Below are 20710 nucleotides of genomic sequence, written 5' to 3'. Positions count from 1 at the left end.
ACTACATTGTTAAAAAGGCTTCTCTCTTTGGTATAACCATAAGGTAAATACTATCTCCCACTTCTCAACCTGAAACTTCATCTGAAATGTAGTAGAACAGTGCTGTACCCACAACCAATAGCAAGGTAATGTGTTTTGATTTCCTAGTGATAATTCAACTATGTTCAGTTACATTTTACATGTTACTCTATCATAGTAGCAACCTAATTATTAAATTAAGAAATGGTAGTTGACCTAGAGAATTCATCATAACAATTTTCATGCTACATGCTTAAGTGCAAGGGGAAGAACTGGTTCCTTATGTAAGTCTGCGTCAACCTCTCCTGCTTCGACCTGCATTGCAGCATTAAATAAGCTGCCCACTTCCACTTGTCTGCGAGGACTGAACAGAGCTGAGGAAGCAGTTACACAAATGAGAGGTTTCTTCAGCTACTTCAGGTTATAGGGGCTGGGCTAGTGCTCAGGGCTTTGTAAATCCACGAATCGTACTGTCATTTTCCAGCGTCCACGAAAGCTGACGGAGCTCCACTTCTAAATTGATATGACGTGGTGTATTACAGATTGCAAACAAAAGCGAAGGCTAGTGGGGCAGGAAATCCAGCTGCACAGTAAACACAACTTTCAAACGCTGCAGCGGGGAATGAAGAGCTCATTCAGGTCAGGCCTCAGGGACCCGCAGCTAAAGGAAGTAACTGGGCAGCCCCGTTATCATGAGGTGCTACCGTTTCTAACCACCCTTGCGGCTGTTACCGGCTGGTCGCAGCCTGACACCGCTTGGGGAACAAGGGAAGGTGTTTACATGACACTCCTTTTAAAAGTGCCTAAGAAAATACCTCCCCGACGGCTGCTCGGTCTCCCAGCGCCCCTCACGTCCCCGACCCGCACGGCAAAACTCAGCCCCTCACCCCGCTGCTCCGTAGGCCCCGCCCCTTCTGTCATCGCGTTAGCTCCACCCTCTTTTCCGGTTTGGCGCATGCGCAGATCGTGCGGCGCATGCCGAACCGCGCGAGGAGTTGCGGCGCGTGCTGGGTTCTGTTGGCTGCGGGGAGGGCTGGTGGCCGGTACTGGCCGGGTGCGTTGGACGTTGCGGTACCGTGGCTGGGCGGGCGCGTGGGCCGCTCTCCGGGGAAAGGCGCTGCGGGGGCCAGCCAGGAGTCGGCCCTGACCTTGCCCAGGTCCCGCTGGGAGGAGCGGAGGCCGCCGGGCTCGGGGGGCCTGGCACCCCCGTGTTCCTGGCGCCGACCCGAGCGGACTGGGGCCTTTGGGCGCTCTTAGTCCGCGGGCCCCCACGCCCGTCCGCTGCCGCTCCGCCAGGCCGGCAGGGCACCACCGGCCGGAGGAGACCCGCACACTGTGACCTCTGCGCGCCTCTGCCCCTCGGGCTCCCTGAGCCGCGCGTGTGTTGGGGCTCGGGGCTGCCTGCGCCCCCGGGCGGCCGGGGCTCTCGCCCCCCGCATGACACTGCGAGGGCCGCCCCTCTCCGGGCCAGATTAGGGCCCCACTTAGACCTGGGCTCCCGCCTGTTCAAGGTAGGCCTTGGGTTACGGCTGGATGTGTACGGCCCCATCACCGTAGTATCTAGGCACCTGCCGGAGACGCTCACACTTGTTCTCCTAGCCACCCAAGGAGGTAGAGAAGTATCTTCCCCATTATGCAGCTGGGGATCCGAAGTGCAGAGAAATCTAGTGATTTGTCCAAGGTCACCCAAAGTCTGGCAGGATTAGGAGTTCAATGCAGATCTCCCAAATCCACATACAGTGTTTTAACCTCAGGACTGTTCTTCTCTTCAAATTAGGCTATAGTACGGTGAAGGTAAAATTTAACCTTACAAATAGAATTAAACAAGCAGTTTTGTTGATATAGGAAATAGTATAAAATTCAGTTCATGCTCCGTTACCAGTATTAATTAGTTCATGTAGGTCTAAAAAGAACAACGAAAGGAATTATTTTTTTCACCAGCTTTGGTATATGTGGCAGTATACACAGAGGAAACAGATGGCTTGCCTAAGGTGCTATTTTTAAAGATACTCTTCAGAGGAGACCCACACTTACTGGGGGTCACATGGTAAATTGGGGCTGAACTGGACTATAACTCAAGGTGCTTGTGACTGTCATAAAAATAATAGTTCTGATTTTTTTTTATTGAAGACTGAGGGACTTGGAATCACATTTTTACATTGCTCTGATATAGCTTCATAGATAGTGTCTTGGACATTTGCTAAAAAGCCAGATATTTTGCTGGTGTTTATGAATTCATCATTAATTGTAAATGCTGACTGTTTAACTATTTATATATGCTGACCATCCTATGCCTGTTTTTTACTTTAATTTCTTTTTAGTGATTTGCTGTGGAAAATGTATTCATGGTTATGTTTTAGTAAGAATTGCCCATGGTTTTGTCTTTTAGATGTACAATTTTTTCTCTTCAAATCTGATCTAAAATTAGAAGTTGTGATGGGTTTGTCTACTTCATCTCCATCTATTGCTGCTCAGTCAGAAAATGTATCTGTACACCCTCAAACAGCATCTCCACCTTCAGAATGTCCCATGCACCAGGAAAAAATGGAAGGTAACTACCTACCAAAATAGAGTGAAACAAAATCTAAATCTCAGAAAAGTGCTTTGAAAGGTATTTTGCAAGAAAGGAAAGCTATTTATCAGTAAAGGAGTATTAGTATGACAAGTGTCTTCCTTCACAAAAATGCAACTTGCAAGTAGTTGTATTTTTAAAGGTAAAGAGGTGTGAGTTTCTTACCAAGCTGTTTTACCTGCTAAAGTGATAGTTCAGGATTCTGTCTCCTGTAACAGTGACTGATGTGTCTGATGTCTAAAGTTTCATTTCTTACATTGCTATAGTTGTTATTCGTGTCCTCAACTACAGAACTCTGAACTGAGGTCTTGAAAGATAAGAGGAGCTGATTCCCAAATGCATTCTTAAAATGTGTAGGCATGTACTCTTTAAGTCTGGCTAGTCTTAGTGACTTGAGATCTTTTAAACTGTAAATGCCAGAAGCTACTTTAATTTAATTTAAAGTTTGGGGTTCCACAGTAAGAACATAAGTCTTCTGACTTATAATGATTAACATGCAGAAGACTAGGTTCTAACAAACAGCAATATTTGCATAGCTGTGTTGCGTGCCCTGTAGTCTTATGTATATACTGTTGCAAACATTGTTAGACTACACATTTAATCAGAAAAACAGAAGCAGAAAATTCAGTATATGTGCAAAGCATCAGAGTTGATTTTCTTTTTCCCCCAAACCTTAGCATTTGTATTTCTTGACTGTTGGTAACTAACTATGAATCTTAAGTTGCACAGTTCTTAGAATTCTTAAAAGTAATTAAAAATCTTTAATGTGGTCTTGGCGTTTAAGATGTCTCAAATGCTGTGGGATGTAGAAATATATGTTCTTGAAGTGTGCGTCTTCTCTGAAATGACTGTAAGTATAGCATTGTGAAATTCTGTTTGCTTCCCTATAACTTCCAGGGCAAATTTGATACCCTTAGAGAATTTGGATGGCTACAAAGTTTGGGAGGAAAACATCCCAATAAATTCATGTTTGAGCAGAAACAAGCATGGAAACATCAGTCCCAAATAAACTGGGTTTGAAAGATTTGAATATGTGGAAAAGGTTTTATAATAGAAACTCTTTTGGAACTTGAATTGTATTGGTCACGACTAGGCACTTGCAATAATAATTGTGGGAGTACTGTTTTTAGGGAAAGTTCATCACAGAAACTGTTATAGGCTCTCCATTAAATTAATGACCTGCTCTGTTATATCAAGTGATTACAAAATTAGTGTTTTAACTCTTCTCTATTAAGTCTCTTTTTTTCATCATTTCCTCCTTAGGCCCAGGCAATCTCATCTGTATAGGCAGACCTGTAGAGAGTCTGAACTAAGTCAGTGGGGCTCCACATAGGGTCTGGGATTTCAGGAACAGGGTTTTTGTTGTATATGGATGTAAAAAAATAAGGTGAATTATTTTCATGTTGCTTGGTGTCAGCATTTAACAAGAGACTTTGGTGTGTTACTTATCAGATGAAATCTGTGGATATCATTCTCTTAGGAATCATCAGATTACTTATGCAAAAGCTGCAAAATTTGTTATTGGTAATATAAATTCAAGAGGTGTGTTGAAAGGACGAGCACAGGAATGAAAAAAACTGCCAATTATTTGACTGACGAGTACTTGTGTGTAATTGGAACTCTCAATAGCATTATGTTGCTGTCCCTTAAAAAATAAGAAATAATATCCTCTTGTTCAGAGGGAGTTGGAACCATTTCTCAACTGAAAAGAGCAAAGGGGTGATGGGGGGAGGGGGTTGGTTTATATTGTGGTTTGGTGAGCTCTAAGAAAATTGACTTGTACACCTACTTGCACACCATGTTCTTCCCTTTCCAAGTCCCATTACATTTGATTATGAATTGTATTTTTGTACTAATGCATGGTTTAATGTTTTCTTTTTTTCAGGTTGTCCAATGCACATGAAATCTCCTGACCATGGTGTTGAGAACCAAAATAATAATAATCCTGCACATCAGGAACGAGCATATGAATATGTGGAGTGTCCGATGAAATCTAGTACATCTCAAATGAAAGATGACATAGATCCTAGAAATATGGTAACTTTTGTGTAGTCTGGGTGTCTTTTGTGTAGTGTGTTCCCTTCTAAAGTGGCTATGAAAACGAGATCTCAGTAGTAGCACTGGCACAGACAAAAGAACTATCCATGTTAAAGCTGTTCTATCTTTGTGTTGCGAATACACTTGAAGATAAACTGCTGAATAGTTAAGGCCTAAAAGTTGATCTTCTTTTAAAATCATTCCACTTGGGTAGGGAATGCCCTCACAATTATAAATGTCTACTTAACAACAAAGACAAGATGGCCCATAGAGCCACTGCTATATGTGTGTTAAGGGTTCGTTTAATATTTCCAAGGCTGACAGGGATGTGAGCACTGTGGTATGTTGAATGATGAGCTCTACCTGATGGAGTTCCTCAGATCGGTCTTTTGCAGGGCCTCAGCAAGGTTCTCTCTGTTTAAAGTAAAATTGTGATGTGGAGCTTTGGGTTTAAAGAGGAGAAAGAGGACATCTGGCAGTCTTAGGCATGGATGAGGAGTACCAACTTCAGAAGAGAAATAGTTATTTCTTCAGAGGACCATGCTTTTTGATGTCTGTAGCAACTGTATAGTTATACTGTGATTGTTTTTTAAAAAATACTATGATATATCAAAACACTTTTGGCTCTGAGATTTTGTTAAAGCAATCATTTGTGTTTAGATGCCACCGCCTAATCAAATGCCATCCCTGAATCAACCATTTCCATTATCAACTATCAGAGAAGAGTCTTCCATTCCTAGAGCGCATTCAGAACAAAAATGGGTTTATCCGTCAGAACAAATGTTCTGGAATGCTATGCTAAGGAAAGGGTAAGTAAACTGATTTTACCCAGTAGAAGGTGTGCTAGCCAGAAGACTGCAAAATAAATCATTATGCGTTGATATTGTAGGCATTTAATTAAGGGGTTGGTGGGCTGCAGGCAGTAATCAGTCAGCTTGTTCAGAGAAGTCAGTATCCCTTTAAAAAGTTTTCCCAAGAGGAAATTGGTCTTAAAAACTTGGTTACTGTGGATTTTTTTTTTTAACGGACGTTCCTCCATTTTGAACATTAGATCAGGTCCACTGGTGTTAGCAACATGGAACCCCTCGTGTAGACAAGGTTTCTGTGTCTGTCAGTATCAGTTAGACATTCACTAAACAGGTTAAGAGAAAGTGGTGTTAAAAATGTTGGTGGCTGCAGGAGCTTTGGGTAGCAATATGGGTTGCCTAGTGTTGACTAGTATAGAAATGGGTTTAGCAATAGTGTGACTTCTGTGTTGTGGGTTTTTTTTTTTTTTTTTTTTTTTAAGTGTAGACAAGGCCTGAATGAAGCGCACAAATCTCTTAGCCTAAAAAATGCTTTGGATCAGTAATGGGAGAGTGAGACAACTTTTTTTTTCATACAAATAATACATGTGTAAAGTGGGTTTTTGTTGAAACTGTCATATTTAAACTTTTTAAGGTCCAATTGATGATAAAATACAGTAGTTATTTATATCACTGTATTCAAAGTAGTAAAACTTTAGTCCATTTATTATAAACTATCTTAACACGCGTGTGCCGGATTAGGGAATAAGAGAGTTATTTGTACATGACTCTTACATGAATTTTTTTCTTTATCTAGTACATTTATCTATCAAAAATGAATTTGGGTTGCATCCTGCACAAAATTTTCTAAGCGTTGTGAAATGTAAACTAACTATAGATAGCTTTGTCAGCACATTCCAATACCATGACTTAGCTCATGCTGTTTATTTGTTCAAGCTGTGATTAGTGTTAGATAACTATAAGTTGTACGTAGAAAGTTAAGAGGACTAAAGCAGGGGACTGGAAGCTAGCAATGCATGACTTCTGACTCTGACAGAGTTGCTCTGTAACCTTGGGGCAGATCTTTCACCTCTCGGAGGAGGTGGGGAATTTAAGCTCCAATATTTGTAAAAATTTCCAATATAGTGTTCCTTTCTTAGATGGAGGTGGAAAGATGATGACATAAACCCCAAAGATATGAATAATATTATCAAGATTCACAATCAGAACAATGAGCAGGCTTGGAAAGAGATTTTAAAGTGGGAAGCTCTTCATGCTGTGTAAGTACATTTGAGATGGAAAAACAAAAAATTTCTTTGGTTCTTGCTAATGTAAGTCTTTAAAAGTCGGAATGGTTTCAATTTACCCAGAAAATGACCTGATGTTTATAATTCCAAGACTTTAAGACTTGTGTGTTTTTTGGCTGTAGTACCAAAATCCCTTAGTTAGGAACAAAAGTTTAACAAGATCCAGTGACTGAAAGTTTAAGTCAGCAACGTTTTTAAACTGGAAACAAGATGAAAATATTGACTGGATAAGCTAACAATTGGAACATATCAAGGATGGGGTAAATTCTCTATCACTTGGAGTCCTCAAATCAAGATGATCTATCTTTCTAAAAGATATGTTGTAATTCAGCCAGAGGATGCAGGGGCTACATGCAGGAATTACTGGTGAAATTCTATGACCTGTGATATACAGGAGATCAGACTAGATGATCATAAATTCCTTTCTGGCCTTAAAATCTATTGTATTAGATTATCATACATCTGAGATGCACTTTGTGCAGGATATTGGTGGCAGAGGCTATCTGAAAGCTGGTTACAGATCCTGTCATGTGGGTCAGAATGCTCGTCTCTCAGAGTAAGTTAGAATAACCTAGGGGCTTCTTTAACTTGTGTTGGCAATATGTGGTCATAAGACTGGGCATACGGGGTCAGACCAATAGTCCATCTAGCCCAGTATCCTGTCTTCTGATGAAAGACAGAAAAACTTCAAAACCAGAGTCCAGCGAGAGACTGCTGAATTGGAATTCATTTGCAAATTGGATACAATTAACTTAGGCTTGAATAGAGACTGGGAGTGGCTAAGTCATTATGCAAGGTAACCTATTTCCCCTTGTTTTTTCCTACCCCCTTCCTCCCCTCCCCTCCCCAGACGTTCTTGTTAAACCCTGGATTTGTGCTGGAAATGGCCCACCTTGATTATCATACACATTGTAAGGAGAGTGATCACTTTTAGATAAGCTATTACCAGCAGGAGAGTGGGGTGAGGGGAGAAAAACACCCATTTTTTCATGGTCTGTGTGTATAAAAACATCCTCACTGCATTTTCCACTTTTATGCATCCGATGAAGTAAGCTGTAGCTCACGAAAGCTTATGCTCAAATAAATTGGTTAGTCTCTAAGGTGCCAAAAGTACTCCTTTTCTTTTTGCGAATACAGACTAACACGGCTGCTACTCTGAAACCTGTCTTCTGATGGTAGCCAATGCTATTGCTTCAGAGGGAATGAATAGAAGAGGGAAACTATTGTGTGATCCAGTCTCAGCATCTGGCAGTCAGAGGCTTAGGGACACCCAGAGCATGGGGTTGCATCCTTGACCATCTTGTCTAGTAGCCGTTGATGAACCTTTTGTCCATGAAGTTATCTAATTATTTTTTTGAACCCAGTTATACTTTTGGCCTTCACCACATCCCCTGGCAAGAAGATCCACAAGCTGACTGTGTGTTGTATGAAGAAGTACTTCCTTATGCTTGTTTTATATCTGCTGCCTATTAATTTAATTGGGCAACCCTTGTTTTTTGTGTTCTGTGAAGAGTAAATAATACTTCCTTATTCACTTTCTCCACACAATTCATGATTTTATCGACCTCTATTGTGTCCACCCTAGGGAACCATATGTCATCTGAGAATCAGCAGAGGTCCACCGCACCATCTGCCTCTGACGCACCCTTTACACTGGGGTGAGTGGCTGTTTGGTGTAGGATCCAACTCTGCCATTTTTACACCAACTGAGAGCTCCCGTGCTGTGGGTAATGCTTGGCCACAGTCTCCTCCTTTACTTGAGTGGTCTATTCAAAAAAGAGAATCTGACCCAGTGTGATCCCATTGGCCAGAAATGATCTCTAGTGTTTTCTTCTGTCACGGGTACTCTTATTGCTGTCCTCCCCGATGGAGATACCGAAGAGATATGTTAGTCACACTGTTGTTTTCACATTTACTGAGAGCTTACTGCTGACTTGTAAATCTATTTTAAAGATTTATTAAAGTAACTGTTTTATTATTTGAATAACTGATTTTTTACCACAACTTTTTCTAATATACAATTTATGTATCAGTAAAACAAGTTCTTAAACTGTACGTTATCTGTCTTAAAACTGAAAGTGTCTTTTTAATTGTTTAAAATGTATTTAGGGAATGCCCATGTGGACCATCATTGATCCGGTTTGGAGGTAAAGCTAAAGAGTATTCACCCAGAGCCAGAATTCGCTCATGGATGGGGTACGTTTACAGGACCAGAAATGTGGGGTTTTTTCCTTATATGTTGAAATGTGATGTAGAAGTAGATTTTTTTTAAAATGTTTTAGAACGACAATTTTAAACTATATTTACCATAACAGAGGCAGGAGTAGCCTATATAGTACATATGACTTGTGCCCATTTTATGAAATGTCATCTTGATTTCATAGCTGGTGTTAATTTACTGAATTCTCTTTCCAGATATGAACTTCCTTTTGACAGACATGATTGGATTATTGATCGTTGTGGGAAGGAAGTTAGATATGTTATTGATTATTATGATGGTGGTGAAGTAGATAATTCTTATCAGTTCACCATCTTGGATGTCCGTCCTGCATTTGATTCTCTCTCTGCTGTGTGGGACAGAATGAAAGTAGCTTGGTGGCGTTGGACTTCATAACTACACTGAAACTGTACTTTCTCAGATTGAAGATGAGCTGCCATTTGAACTTTAAATAAAGATTATAGTAACTGTGCTTGTCTTCATTAACCAACATTGTCCTTCTCTCTGGGGGAAAACACTATGCAGTTTTGTATGAACAGATACTTCATACCATCTTTAATTTAAAAGTAAGGTACATGCTTTTCTCTATTTAGGTTTATTTCAGTGGTCAAGTTCTCTCCTAGCTGGAAAATCTTGTGTACTTTACAGTCAATTAAGACTAAACTACACAAAATTAGTGACTCTCACAAAGTGCCAGGCACAATGGGGCTTGATGCTAATTGAGCCTTTAGGCACTACTGCAGTATAGATAACAAAAAGTGGGAGTTTTGTAAATGTTTTTACTTGGTCATTAAAAGTGGTATATGGATACCATGATGGTGGGTGTGGTGTAAAAATCTAGGTAGATAACTTATTGTTGCAAATTAATTTATATACAGTTATATACCAGTATTTTACTCATTCGTATCTAAATCTGCTGAGATGATTTCAGTTGGACTAACTGTTTAAATAAAAAATATGGCATGTGAATATTTTTAAAGGTATGTTCAACTGAAACTAATGTAGAAAGAGTTGTGCCTATTTTCAACAGACTTTTTTTAAAAAGAAATGCAATTAATAATTTGAAACAGTGTGATGGTTACTTTTTTCTTTTAAAATGCTGCCTCTGTATTGTATTCCAAAAAGCAGGAAATAAAATGGACATTTCAGAGTAGTTAAGTTTCATTTTTGAAGTTATGAAAAATCCATAGGGTTTGAGTTAATTGTATATATACCGATACTTAAAAGCCCATTGCCTTCAGTAGGTGTTACATGGATACGGTGAAAAGCAGAATTAAGTCTTGTGTGTGAAATTTTAATTTTTGTGGCAAGTAACTGCCTCTCTTAAAGAAAAGATGATAATTGGACACAGTGTTCAGTTTTCACACTTTATAGAGTATATTTTTAAATTTGGTAGACAGTAAATTACTGTATGCTGAAATGTGTTGTCATGTAAAAGATATAAATGTAAAGTATCAGAAATGTTAAGCTATTGATTTAACTTGCTGTTTCTTGCTATCATAACGTAGATATTTAAAATTATTGCATATCGTGTAACAATTTGAACAATCTTACATGTGTATAGGAAGGGAAATTACTTAAAAACTATTACAAACTTGATATACCCTATAAATCATACTTCGGGGTTCTATGGCACCAGGAGCTTAGTGTAAAGTTTTAAATTAATCTTTCCTTCCCTCCTGCATGTCCTGTTCTTGAGACTGATCCATCCATGCATGTCACTTTGGATTGATAGGAGTAACTGAATACTGTATTCTAGTCCCTCTGGTGGGAAATTTCTCCAATATGTACATAATCCTAATTTTTGGATGAAGGGCTGTGTGTAATTGGATTTATATAGGAAGCTGCCTTCAGAGAGCTGCTTTGCAATCAACTGACTTTCACTTCATGAGGAAGTGATCTCATATTGCTCCTACTTTGATGCTTGTAGTGGAGACCACCTTTGTTGTCCAGAGGAAAAGATCCCCCTTCAGAGGCTTCCAGAAAGTATTGCATAGCCTAAAGTCTAACATAACTGAGGTGCATTTTCTCTCTCTGTCCTTGTTCAGCATAATCCTGTTCTATAGCCATCTGAATTGAAGGCAGTTTTGGACAATAAATAATCCACCTGAGATTGATTTACTATTGTGCAAGAAGAGGCAGAGCTACTAGGAAGATAAGTGGATAGCCCATAAAATCCTACATTTGCTAGTGGAAGGGTTACAAACCCAACATAAGCAGTTGAAATTATGACATCAATACTCCTTGTATGATGTGTCCTCACACCTTACAAATCAGTTTTGATAACTTGTGATACATACAGTCTTGATGCTGTATGTCTCATGCAAAACAGAAAAGGTAGCAATTCTTAAATTGTTATTCAAAAACTTTAAAAAACAAAAATCAAAACCCTCACTTACCTCATTGATTGCAGAAACATAGTGGCTTCATTATCATTGAAGTATTCATTTAATGAAGAACCAGAAGATGTCATATACACCACGACTTGAGTTTACCTGTTTTCTAGTATGCTCCACTGACTGTGGTATGGATTCAGGTTTATTCTTTGCAATGCTTGAACACTATTACTTAAATGTGATATCTTGTCATTTGATTCTCTGTTTTAATAAAGTGAACTTTTTTTACTTTGCTGTTGTAATATTTTCTAGTTTTAGACCCAAGCTGTTAGTGCTGGTGATGGCTTTTCCCAAGTTTGGTGATTAATGAAATGATCCTGTTTACACCCTGTACTTGACTAGCCTTTCTACTTCTGTTACATAACTACACAGAACTGGGTCAGAGCCTTCGCTGAGAATACACTCTGTATATATTCATATGAGGAGACTGTACTATGTCTCCATGCTAAATGAGCATCTTGTTAATTTTACTGAGAATTTTCACCCATTGCTGGCCGGGGATGAATGGAAAACCTCTCACTGTAGCTCACGAAAGCTTATGCTCAAATAAATTTGTTAGTCTCTAAGGTGCCACAAGTACTCCTTTTTGCGAATACAGACTAACACGGCAGTTACTCTGAAACCTCTCACAGAGTAGGAACTCTAGATGCTTGGTTATGCACCAGGGCAGGGCTTACTTAGGGCTGCCTCTAGCTCACAAGCCCCCTCCTTTTGGCGATGTGCTGGTCAGCCACCAGGTGCCTAAGAAGCTCTGTTGCATACACAGATAGCTGTGTTCCACTGGTCTGGAACAAAAGTTCTCACTTCCACTTGGGGACCTTCAGAATATCAATATCCTCCAGAGCTTGCCAGGCACAAAGGATACTAGCTAGTGACAAGGTCCCCTCATATGACACCTCCTGTCCTGCCCAGAAAATAATGGTGGGGATTTATTAATCATTTTAATTGAATTTTGTATGTGTATGTTACCATGTTCTAAAGGACGTCTAAATTGGCCAGTGATTTTTGTGTGAATAAAATAAAATCCATTGATTGAAAAGTATCATCTTCTGCCCTTGAATTGAAGCAGCTCCTTTAGGAGTAAAAAATGTAATTATTTTTATCATGGTCAGATAACATGCTCTTTTATTTTCCTTTCAAGGCCCTCGAGCATCACCTTTGAATGGCACACACGGTAAGCTAGGAACCTGTGGGAGTGGACCCTCCAACTATAGGCAAGATGAGTTCATGGGAGAGGTTCTTGATAAAACCAATCAACAGATTGAGTGTCAGAAAAATAAGGATGCAAGAAAGATGGGAAAAGAGACCACACAGTGTGAGGAGAGAGTAGCAGCACAGTTCTAGGGAAATGTCAGCAGGTTGAGGGAGGAAGACAGTGCAGCACAAAGAGCTGTTTGAGCGGTTACTTGCACTCATGTCCACCTGATTGCAGGCTCTAGTGCCAGGTCTAGTTCTTGCTTCAGCCATGCACAGTCAGTTCTCTCCATGCTATCAGACTATGCGGCCTTTGGATGATTCAGGTGTTGGCTGGACCATGTCACAGGTAATGAGTACTAGTACATGAAATAGTCAAATATACTCAGTGCATTCCTCCACTCCAGTCCTCTTGTGGCACCCGTGACAAAAATGAACTAGAAAGGCTGAGAATAACAGACAGGTGACACCCAAAAATAGTTGTCCATTGCATTAATATGCATCTTTCATTGTTTTTGCACTGTTTCGCTATTGTGTTGTATGTTATGATGGCAGCTAGCCTACCTTTCTGGTTTTTACAGTGCCATGTCATAGTTGAAGTAACGTATTGACTTTCCACACAAGGCTTCATTAGCAAGTTTTAATTATATGTCATGAAGAAGAACTTCATCACAGTAATCCATAAGATGTGGGTTGATGTATATGTCCAGTCTCAGTAAAATTCAATCAATCTCATTACAGTAATCCATAAGCTGTTGCTATATATGTAGCCAGTTCTTATAAAATACACTAAAAACTCCATATGTGTCAGCATAGTGAGCACTGCACTGTGTGTAGAAGTACATTACAAGTGTTCACAATTAATAATACACATCTCCTAGAGCTGCCCCACATCCACAAACAGCACAATTAAAAATACCATTTCATTCCCCCTCATGCATGGGACCATGCAAACCCTGATTTGTATGGCATGTGTGGATCCAGCTCCAGTAATGACAGGTGCGCTTTCTGGCTGTGTGTACTGATTCAGCAGTCCAGCAGTGTCTTGAGTCCACCCAGGTGAAAGGATTTTCCTTTGTCCTCACATTGTACCATCATGCTACAGCTACTGAGTGTGCCGTTGAATCTTCTATTGCCAGGTCTTCTGAAATTCAGGATACTGTTTCAGAAGTCATGGCAAAAGAATTAAGTGGAATTCCCCTGAAATAACAGTGAGAACTCCATTTATAACAATTTTCAGAGTAACAGCCGTGTTAGTCTGTATTCGCAAAAAGAAAAGGAGTACTTGTGGCACCTTAGAGACTAACCAATTCATTTGAGCATGAGCTTTCATGAGCTACAGCTCACTTCATTGGATGCATACCGTGGAAACTGCAGAAGACATTATATACACACAGAGACCATGAAACAATACCTCCTCCCACCCCACGGTCCTGCTGGTAATAGCTTATCTAAAGTGATCATCAAGTTGGGCAATTTCCAGCACAAATCTAGGTTTTCTCACCCTCCGTCTCCCCCCCCCCCCAAACTCACTCTCCTGCTGGTAATAGCCCATCCAAAGTGACCACTCTCTTCACAATGTATGATAATCAAGGTGGGCCATTTCCTGCACAAATCCAGGTTCTCTCACTCCCTCACCCCCCTCCAAAAACCAACCAGGGTTGGAAGGGACCTCAAGAGGTCATCTAGTCCAACCACTTGCTCAAAGCAGGACCGATCCCCGACTAAATCATCCCAGCCAGGGCTTTGTCAAGCCTGACCTTAAAAACTTCGAGGGAAGGAGATTCCACCACCTCCCTAGGTAACCCATTCCAGTGTTTCACCACCCTCCTAGTGAAAAAGTTTTTCCTAATATCCAATCTAAATCTCCCCCACTGCAACTTGAGATCATTACTCCTTGTTCTGTCATCTGCTACCCCTGAGAACAGTCTAGAGCCATCCTCTTTGGAACCCCCTTTCAGGTAGTTGAAAGCAGCTATCAAATCCCCCCTCATTCTTCTCTTCTGAAGACTAAACATCCCCAGTTCCCTCAGCCTCTCCTCATAAGTCACGTGTTCCAGTCCCCTAATCATTTTTTTGCCCTCCGCTGGACTCTCCAATTTTTCCACATCCTTCTTGTAGTGTGGGGCCCAAAACTGGACACAGTACTCCAGATGAGGCCTCACCAATGTCGAATAGAGGGGAACGATCACGTCCCTCGACCTTGCTGCTGCATCCCATGTTAGTGTCCAATGAATCTGCTTCTGTGGTTGACCAGTGCCTGCATAACGGTGGAGTGTGCAGTTTATGTATTCATGCTTCTTGTGGAGGGCAAACTGGGGGCATATGAATCCTATCAATGGCCCTGGTGCAGTTGGGAAAGCCCATTCTCTCAAAGCCAGCAATTATTTCAGAAACATTTGTAGTGCCCACAACCTTTGGGTACATCACTCCTGATTTCCTCACAAACCTCTGCCACAACAGCCTCCACAGGTGACTTGCCAACTCCAAATTGGTTAGCCACTGACCTATAGCAGTCCTAAGTAGCTGTTTTTCAGATGGTTATATTAACTCATTTCTGGACTGGCATGGCCTCCCTAATGTGTGTCCTGTTGTTAGAGGGTCATGACAAGCTGATCAGAAACCTCCAGGAATGTCTGCTTTTTCATGACATAGTTCTGGAGCCGCTGCTTGTCATCTCAGATCCACATGATGATGTGATCCCACCAGTCTGTGTCTGTGGCTCTGCTCCAGAAGCACTGGGGAATGTGAGGTTGCAGCAACAGGCATGAACTGCATCTGTTGGGTCATGGCTGCCATGTCAATAGCATCCTCTGAAATCTGCCTTTGGCAGATCAGATATCACTGCCAGTGTCTCACAGATGCTCTGCCTGATTCCTGAAATAGGACTGACAGTGTGAGCTGAAGACATTCTTCCACTGGGTCAGGGTTCATGTTGATGACTCCTAGCTGCTCGGAGTGTTCGGATACAGACGTGTCTTAGCTGGATGTGTTGGGCTCAACCCACTTCTGGTCAAGTTCAATGAGCTGGACAGATAAGTTCTCCCACAAACCATTATGAACCAAGTCGTAGAGTGGCTACAGCTGGCAAGAGCACTAGGAACCCTGGGATAAGCCCCCAGAAGTAGAAGTTGTGATGGCCCTGTAGTGCAGTATGGACATGCCAGGACGGTTGTGAGGCCCAGCTTTCCAATGCAGCGTGGATGCTCAAGCACGGGTTTGGAAACACCAAGTCTCCAGGCATGGGTCGCACAGACCCAGATTTGCTAGCAGCGTAGCCAGAGCTTTACTTTTTTCAAACACTAAAGAAGGGGAGTGTTCTCATAAAATGAGTCCCTTTAGGTCATAAAAATTTAGACCTGAAAATACTTCAAGATAATTTTATTTTTCAGATAACTGGACTAATGTTAGCTCCAAATAGCGAGGGTAAGTGCTGATTTTATTTGAGGAATATCAGAAACATCATCACAGGTCTTTTGTAGTTTTGCTGGAGAACTTGAGTGTCTCAGAGTATGAAGTTGTTAGTTCTCATATATCAGAAACGCAAACATTTAAACAGCCTGATTTAAAACTCTCTTCCCCTCAGAGTTACTCAGCTTACATTTTCTTAACTCTTGAGATGCTACTATTTTGTATTCCAGGCTAAAAAAGGACTTGAATTTGTAATGTAAAAAAGCAGAACATCCCAGGGCCGGTGCAACCACTAGGCGAACTAGGCGGTCGCCTAGGGTGCCAAGTGGTTGGGGGCAGCCAAAAGCACGCTCTGGGGAGGCAGTGGAGCAGAGGTGAGCTGGGGCAGAGGGGTGCAGGGAGGGCTGCCTGCAGCAAGTAACGGGGCTGCGGGAGGTGGCGCACAGGGGAACAGCTCCCCGCCCCAGCTCACCTCTGCTCCGCCTCCTTCTCTGAGTACGTGGCCCCGCTCTGCTTCTCTCTCTCGCAGGCTTGCATGCCAAAGAGCTGATTGGCGCAGCAAGCCTGGGAGGTGGGAGAAGCGGCGGCGGTGGCATGCTCGGGGAGGAGGTGGAGCAGAGGTGAGCTGGGGCGGGGAGCTGCTGCAGGGGGAGTGCCTCAGGGAGGAGGGGGGATGGCGGGGAGCTGCTGCGGGGGGGCGCCTCAGGGCGGAGGGGGGTGTAAGATGGAAGTTTCACCTAGGGCGCAAAACATCCTTGCACCGGCCCTGAAACATCCCTGTTTAAAACAAACAAACCCAAACTTTCACACCTTTAAATGTCGAAGTCACAAGTCCATTTTCATCTGTTGTGGGTCACCTTTAGAAGGGATTGAAGTCCTTATAGGGTAATTCTGTATAGTGGAGAATTATTGCTTTAAATGCTAGAGTAGGGGAAGGCAGTTGGATCTGGGATGTTTTGAGGGCAAGAAGCTCAAGAAAAAATGAGGGTAGCCCAAGGAAAGAAATGAGAAACCAGACAAGGAAGGGAAAAGAAAGGACAGATTTCTTCTTCTGGCTCCATGGTGAGGGAACCTATCCCAACTGATAGTGCACCAGACTGAAAGTCCAGATACCTGAGTTCTGTTTCAGGCTCTGCCAGATGCTTGCTTTGTGAGCTAAAACATACTTACTATACTATCAGCCCTCTGTAAAATGGGGATAATGATACTTATCCAGCTCTGCCAAGTTCTTTGAAATCTATGGTTGAAAAGCTCTATATATTACAGCATTGCCAATCCCACATTTTCAAAAACCAGACAATCCTCAAAAAATCATGAGGTTTTTTTAAAACGTGGGTTTCATTTTGTTTTCCAATTTCTTAGCTTTTAGTGTGTATATGGTTCATGATTTCAAGCTTTTCTCTGCAACCACGACAGCTAGCAACTTATTATTATTTAATGAAAGTTGAGATTCTCATTTAGCTTTAAGATAAACAGCACATTGAGATAACATTGCAAGAGTTGGCAACAATGGTATTACCTGAGGCATAAGCTTACATTAGTATTGTGACAGGTTTCAGAGTAGCAGCCGTGTTAGTCTGTATTCACAAAAAGAAAAGGAGTACTTTTGGCACCTTAGAGACTAACAAATTTATTTGAGCATAAGCTTTCGTGATGCATCCGATGAAGTGAGCTGTAGCTCACGAAAGCTTATGCTCAAATAAATTTGTTAGTCTCTAAGGTGCCACAAGTCCTCCTTTTCTTTATTAGTATTGTGCTCTTTTCACAGTGGCTACCAAAGTACTTTACAAACTATATACAGGAATGAAATACACTTTTGTGTTGCTATCATAGCTTCTGCTGACACACACTGGTAAAATACAGAAGTACAGAATATGCAAAGTACAACATACAAGCACATCTCTTCCATACAAATCCTGATATTTACATAATGAATTTATTGTCAGGATTTAAATGTGCTTTATAAATAATTATATAATGCCTGAAACAGCACAGTGCGTGGTGGCTGGGCAGCTAGTGTGCCATGACTGCAGCTTATCAAGCTTATCATAATTGTCTCCGTTATCTTGTGCGCCCTTTATTTGTTTTAATCGTCTTGTTCTCTGTCATCATATAACTAAATTGTAAGCTTCTTGAGAGTAGCAGTCTTTCTCCTAGATGTGTATACAGTGCCTAGCCTAATGGAACCTTGCTGCCTGCTGAAAGCCTCCAGTACTACCACAATACATTGAGGTAACAATGAGATATATAGGGATCTTCTTGTCTGCTACTGAAATGCAGCCACCCATCAATCTAGCTCATGTATATTTGCCTATCCTTGAAATCTTGCCAAATAGCATCGGATATTTTCTATATTCTTAGGCATCTTGATCCTTTGTTTCCTTTTTGACAAAAACCAAAATATTCAGTTTCAAAAAAACCCACCAACATTTAAAACAATTTTTTGTTTGTAAAAGTGTTTTTCAGTTTGTCATCAATTATTTTTTAATTTCAAATTAAATAATTTTTTTCTGCCAAAATTTTTGTTTTGAAAAGACCAATTTTTTTTGTCCAAAATTTTTTTGATGGAAATATTTTGACTAGCTCTACTGGAGACAATGCATATGCAGAACTCACATTTATAATTTTTTAGAAGAAAAATCTCCCTTCGTTCTTTATTAAATCTTTTTCACATCTGCTATGGATGTGTCCATTTAAACATTTTACTTACTTTCTTGCCTTTAGTCTTATTTTGGGTAGTTTTATAGGTTTTCATCTAGCTCTCTATAGCTGTGTCTGTATTAGATTTTTTGAGAATCTCCCACCATTACACTAGCTAGCATTAAGTGGCTGTTACGGTGGAAGTATTAATATCGACCATTTGCTAACTCAAACCTCCATTTTATCTAATCCTACACAGAACAAGTCTATGTGGTAAAAATGCCTGTGCTCTGTCAGCAGAGATTGTAGGATCTGCACTATTCCTGGTGCAATAGGAGGAGATTTCCCAACAAATGTTATTGTAGACAAAATTAATGTGGTGTCTATCAATGTGTGTATTGGGGAAGTGAGAGAAGAAATGTTTTGTCAAGTTAGTAGAATTTCATGTTTGCCTAGAAAGTCTGGGAATGACATGTGCACAACAGGTTTAGTTTTCCTAACATAAACGGCAGTATAATACAGTAGCATATTGAGTTCCTTGAGAAGTACAATGTCTGTCAGGTAGATATTAAGTACTTTTTAAAGTTAAAATCAAAGTTCTTTTACAATGTATAATGTGCAGTTGGTTTTTCATCAGTAACTTTATTGTTATAAAGAGACTTACAAGTGCTTGTTGTTATGACATCTAATCTGAAGCTGTAAAATAAGCTCTTCCAAACTGGTGAAGCATCTGCTTGGAAATTGTAAGCCATATATTCATACCCTGGATGGATTAGGTAACCTGTGGTTTCTCATTTCAGCTAAGGCTACAAATACCATATGTGTTTACCATATGTTCTCTGGCTTTGTCTCAAGAACAAATTACTTGAGATCTTTATGCATTTTTTATATTACAGAGTAATGGAAAGCTTTTATTAAAAATGCACTCTTTATTCTGTTAGTCACGTTTGCAATAGCACTCCACAATGTTGTCATAAAGCAACTATGCTATTATTAAAAGTCCCACAAGTTAATTATGATTCTGATTCAGCACTCAGGCACGAGTAACTTTACATAGGTGACTAGTCCTTTTGAGCTCATAGTTTATACTCGTGTAAAGTTACTCATGTATGTGTTTGTCAGAACAGAGTCTATTGGTTCTCACTTTCTGTGCTCAGTATAAAAAGATTCTGGGGTTGAGGGGCGGAGGGAGACAAGGGGTAGCATTTTCCTGAAGGGTTGGGGAGGATTAGAGGATCTGTTTCGGAAGCAGCAACCCATATTCTGGTGTGATTAGTGCCTGTGCTGTAGGGGTGGGAGACATAGGTCAGGGATTGGAAACCTGGATCAAATTAAGTGGAACCCTCCCTAGTTATACAGAGAATCTTACCCCTCAATGCTTCTTTCACCCCCACATCTCAGCCATCCAAGTTACAATGCTATTATTGGCTCGTAGTCAAGATTTGTGTTCTGTGACCCCTAAAAGGGGAAAGATAATGACACTTTGAGCATAATGAATGAAATCCTTCTTCTACACATTTGTAGGGATGCCTACAAAGTGCCAGGTGTCCATTACAAAGAGAAATGGAGCACATGGACCACCTGTTCCCTGGCAGTCCACTGTAGCAAGTCCACCCTCCTTTCAATTTTGTAGAGGCAGCCTGTATGGAGAATAAGTGGAGAAGCTGGTGGTAAATATATGGCGTGCAACATTCCATGCTACTCTTTCCTCTTCAGCTGGGTTCCTGCTGCTCTGCTGTGGGTTCCTCTTCAAGTCAAATAATTTGGGGGAATAGAGAGGTCTAAAATGCCCTTTATATATACACAATAATGAGTGATGATGCAAGTCTCTCAGTTGTTGGGGCAGGTGATCATAGTGTAGGACAATATCTTTTTTTTTAAACAGCCCTGGGAAGATCAGAGTCTTGCCAAAGTTGTTGGTGTTTATATATTAAGGCCCAAATGCTGTATGCTATGTGTGGAAAATATTAGCTCCATCAGAGTAAAACCCATTTTATGACAGGATGCCAGAGCTGTTTTAAGATAGACTGACTCAAAAGAACTGAGGAATTTTGAACTATTTCTCTTGTGTTGCTGGGAAAGCATCCATTTGAAGAAGTGAGTGCAGTTAATGATATTCTATCAAACATAAT

The 20710-nt window shown here is 40.8% G+C and overlaps 1 protein-coding gene across 2 annotated transcripts; it reads left to right on the top strand.

The window, feature by feature from the left end:
- The first annotated feature begins 976 nt into the window (after positions 1–976).
- On the top strand, positions 977–11561 carry HCCS (holocytochrome c synthase). Of its 2 annotated transcripts, none has more exons than XM_084635749.1 (7): positions 977–1072; positions 2408–2569; positions 4476–4627; positions 5288–5436; positions 6573–6692; positions 8829–8915; positions 9135–11561. In XM_084635749.1, exons 1-7 carry the CDS (start codon positions 994–996, stop codon positions 9331–9333), a joined length of 948 nt encoding a protein of 315 aa, XP_084491875.1. In that variant the 5' UTR covers positions 977–993; the 3' UTR covers positions 9334–11561. The 2 variants fall into 2 exon arrangements, with proteins under 2 accessions (XP_084491875.1, XP_084491876.1); XM_084635750.1 differs by having other exon boundaries at positions 997–1529.
- Positions 11562–20710: the final 9149 nt, after the last annotated feature.

The sequence above is a fragment of the Lepidochelys olivacea genome (assembly GCF_965140295.1).
Source record: "Lepidochelys olivacea isolate rLepOli2 genome assembly, chromosome: 8".
Taxonomy (NCBI): Eukaryota; Metazoa; Chordata; order Testudines; family Cheloniidae; genus Lepidochelys; species Lepidochelys olivacea.
Note: the sequence above shows the minus strand (reverse complement) of the source record. Positions and strands in the feature narration are given on the sequence as shown.

Bases quoted from the DNA above. Each gene is read 5' to 3' on its own strand.
- HCCS (XM_084635749.1), top strand. From the start codon at position 994: ATGCCGAACCGCGCGAGGAGTTGCGGCGCGTGCTGGGTTCTGTTGGCT. The intron at 2,570-4,475 runs GTAACTACCTAC...TCTTTTTTTCAG, and splicing joins GCACCAGGAAAAAATGGAAG to GTTGTCCAATGCACATGAAA. The intron at 5,437-6,572 runs GTAAGTAAACTG...TTCCTTTCTTAG, and splicing joins AATGCTATGCTAAGGAAAGG to ATGGAGGTGGAAAGATGATG.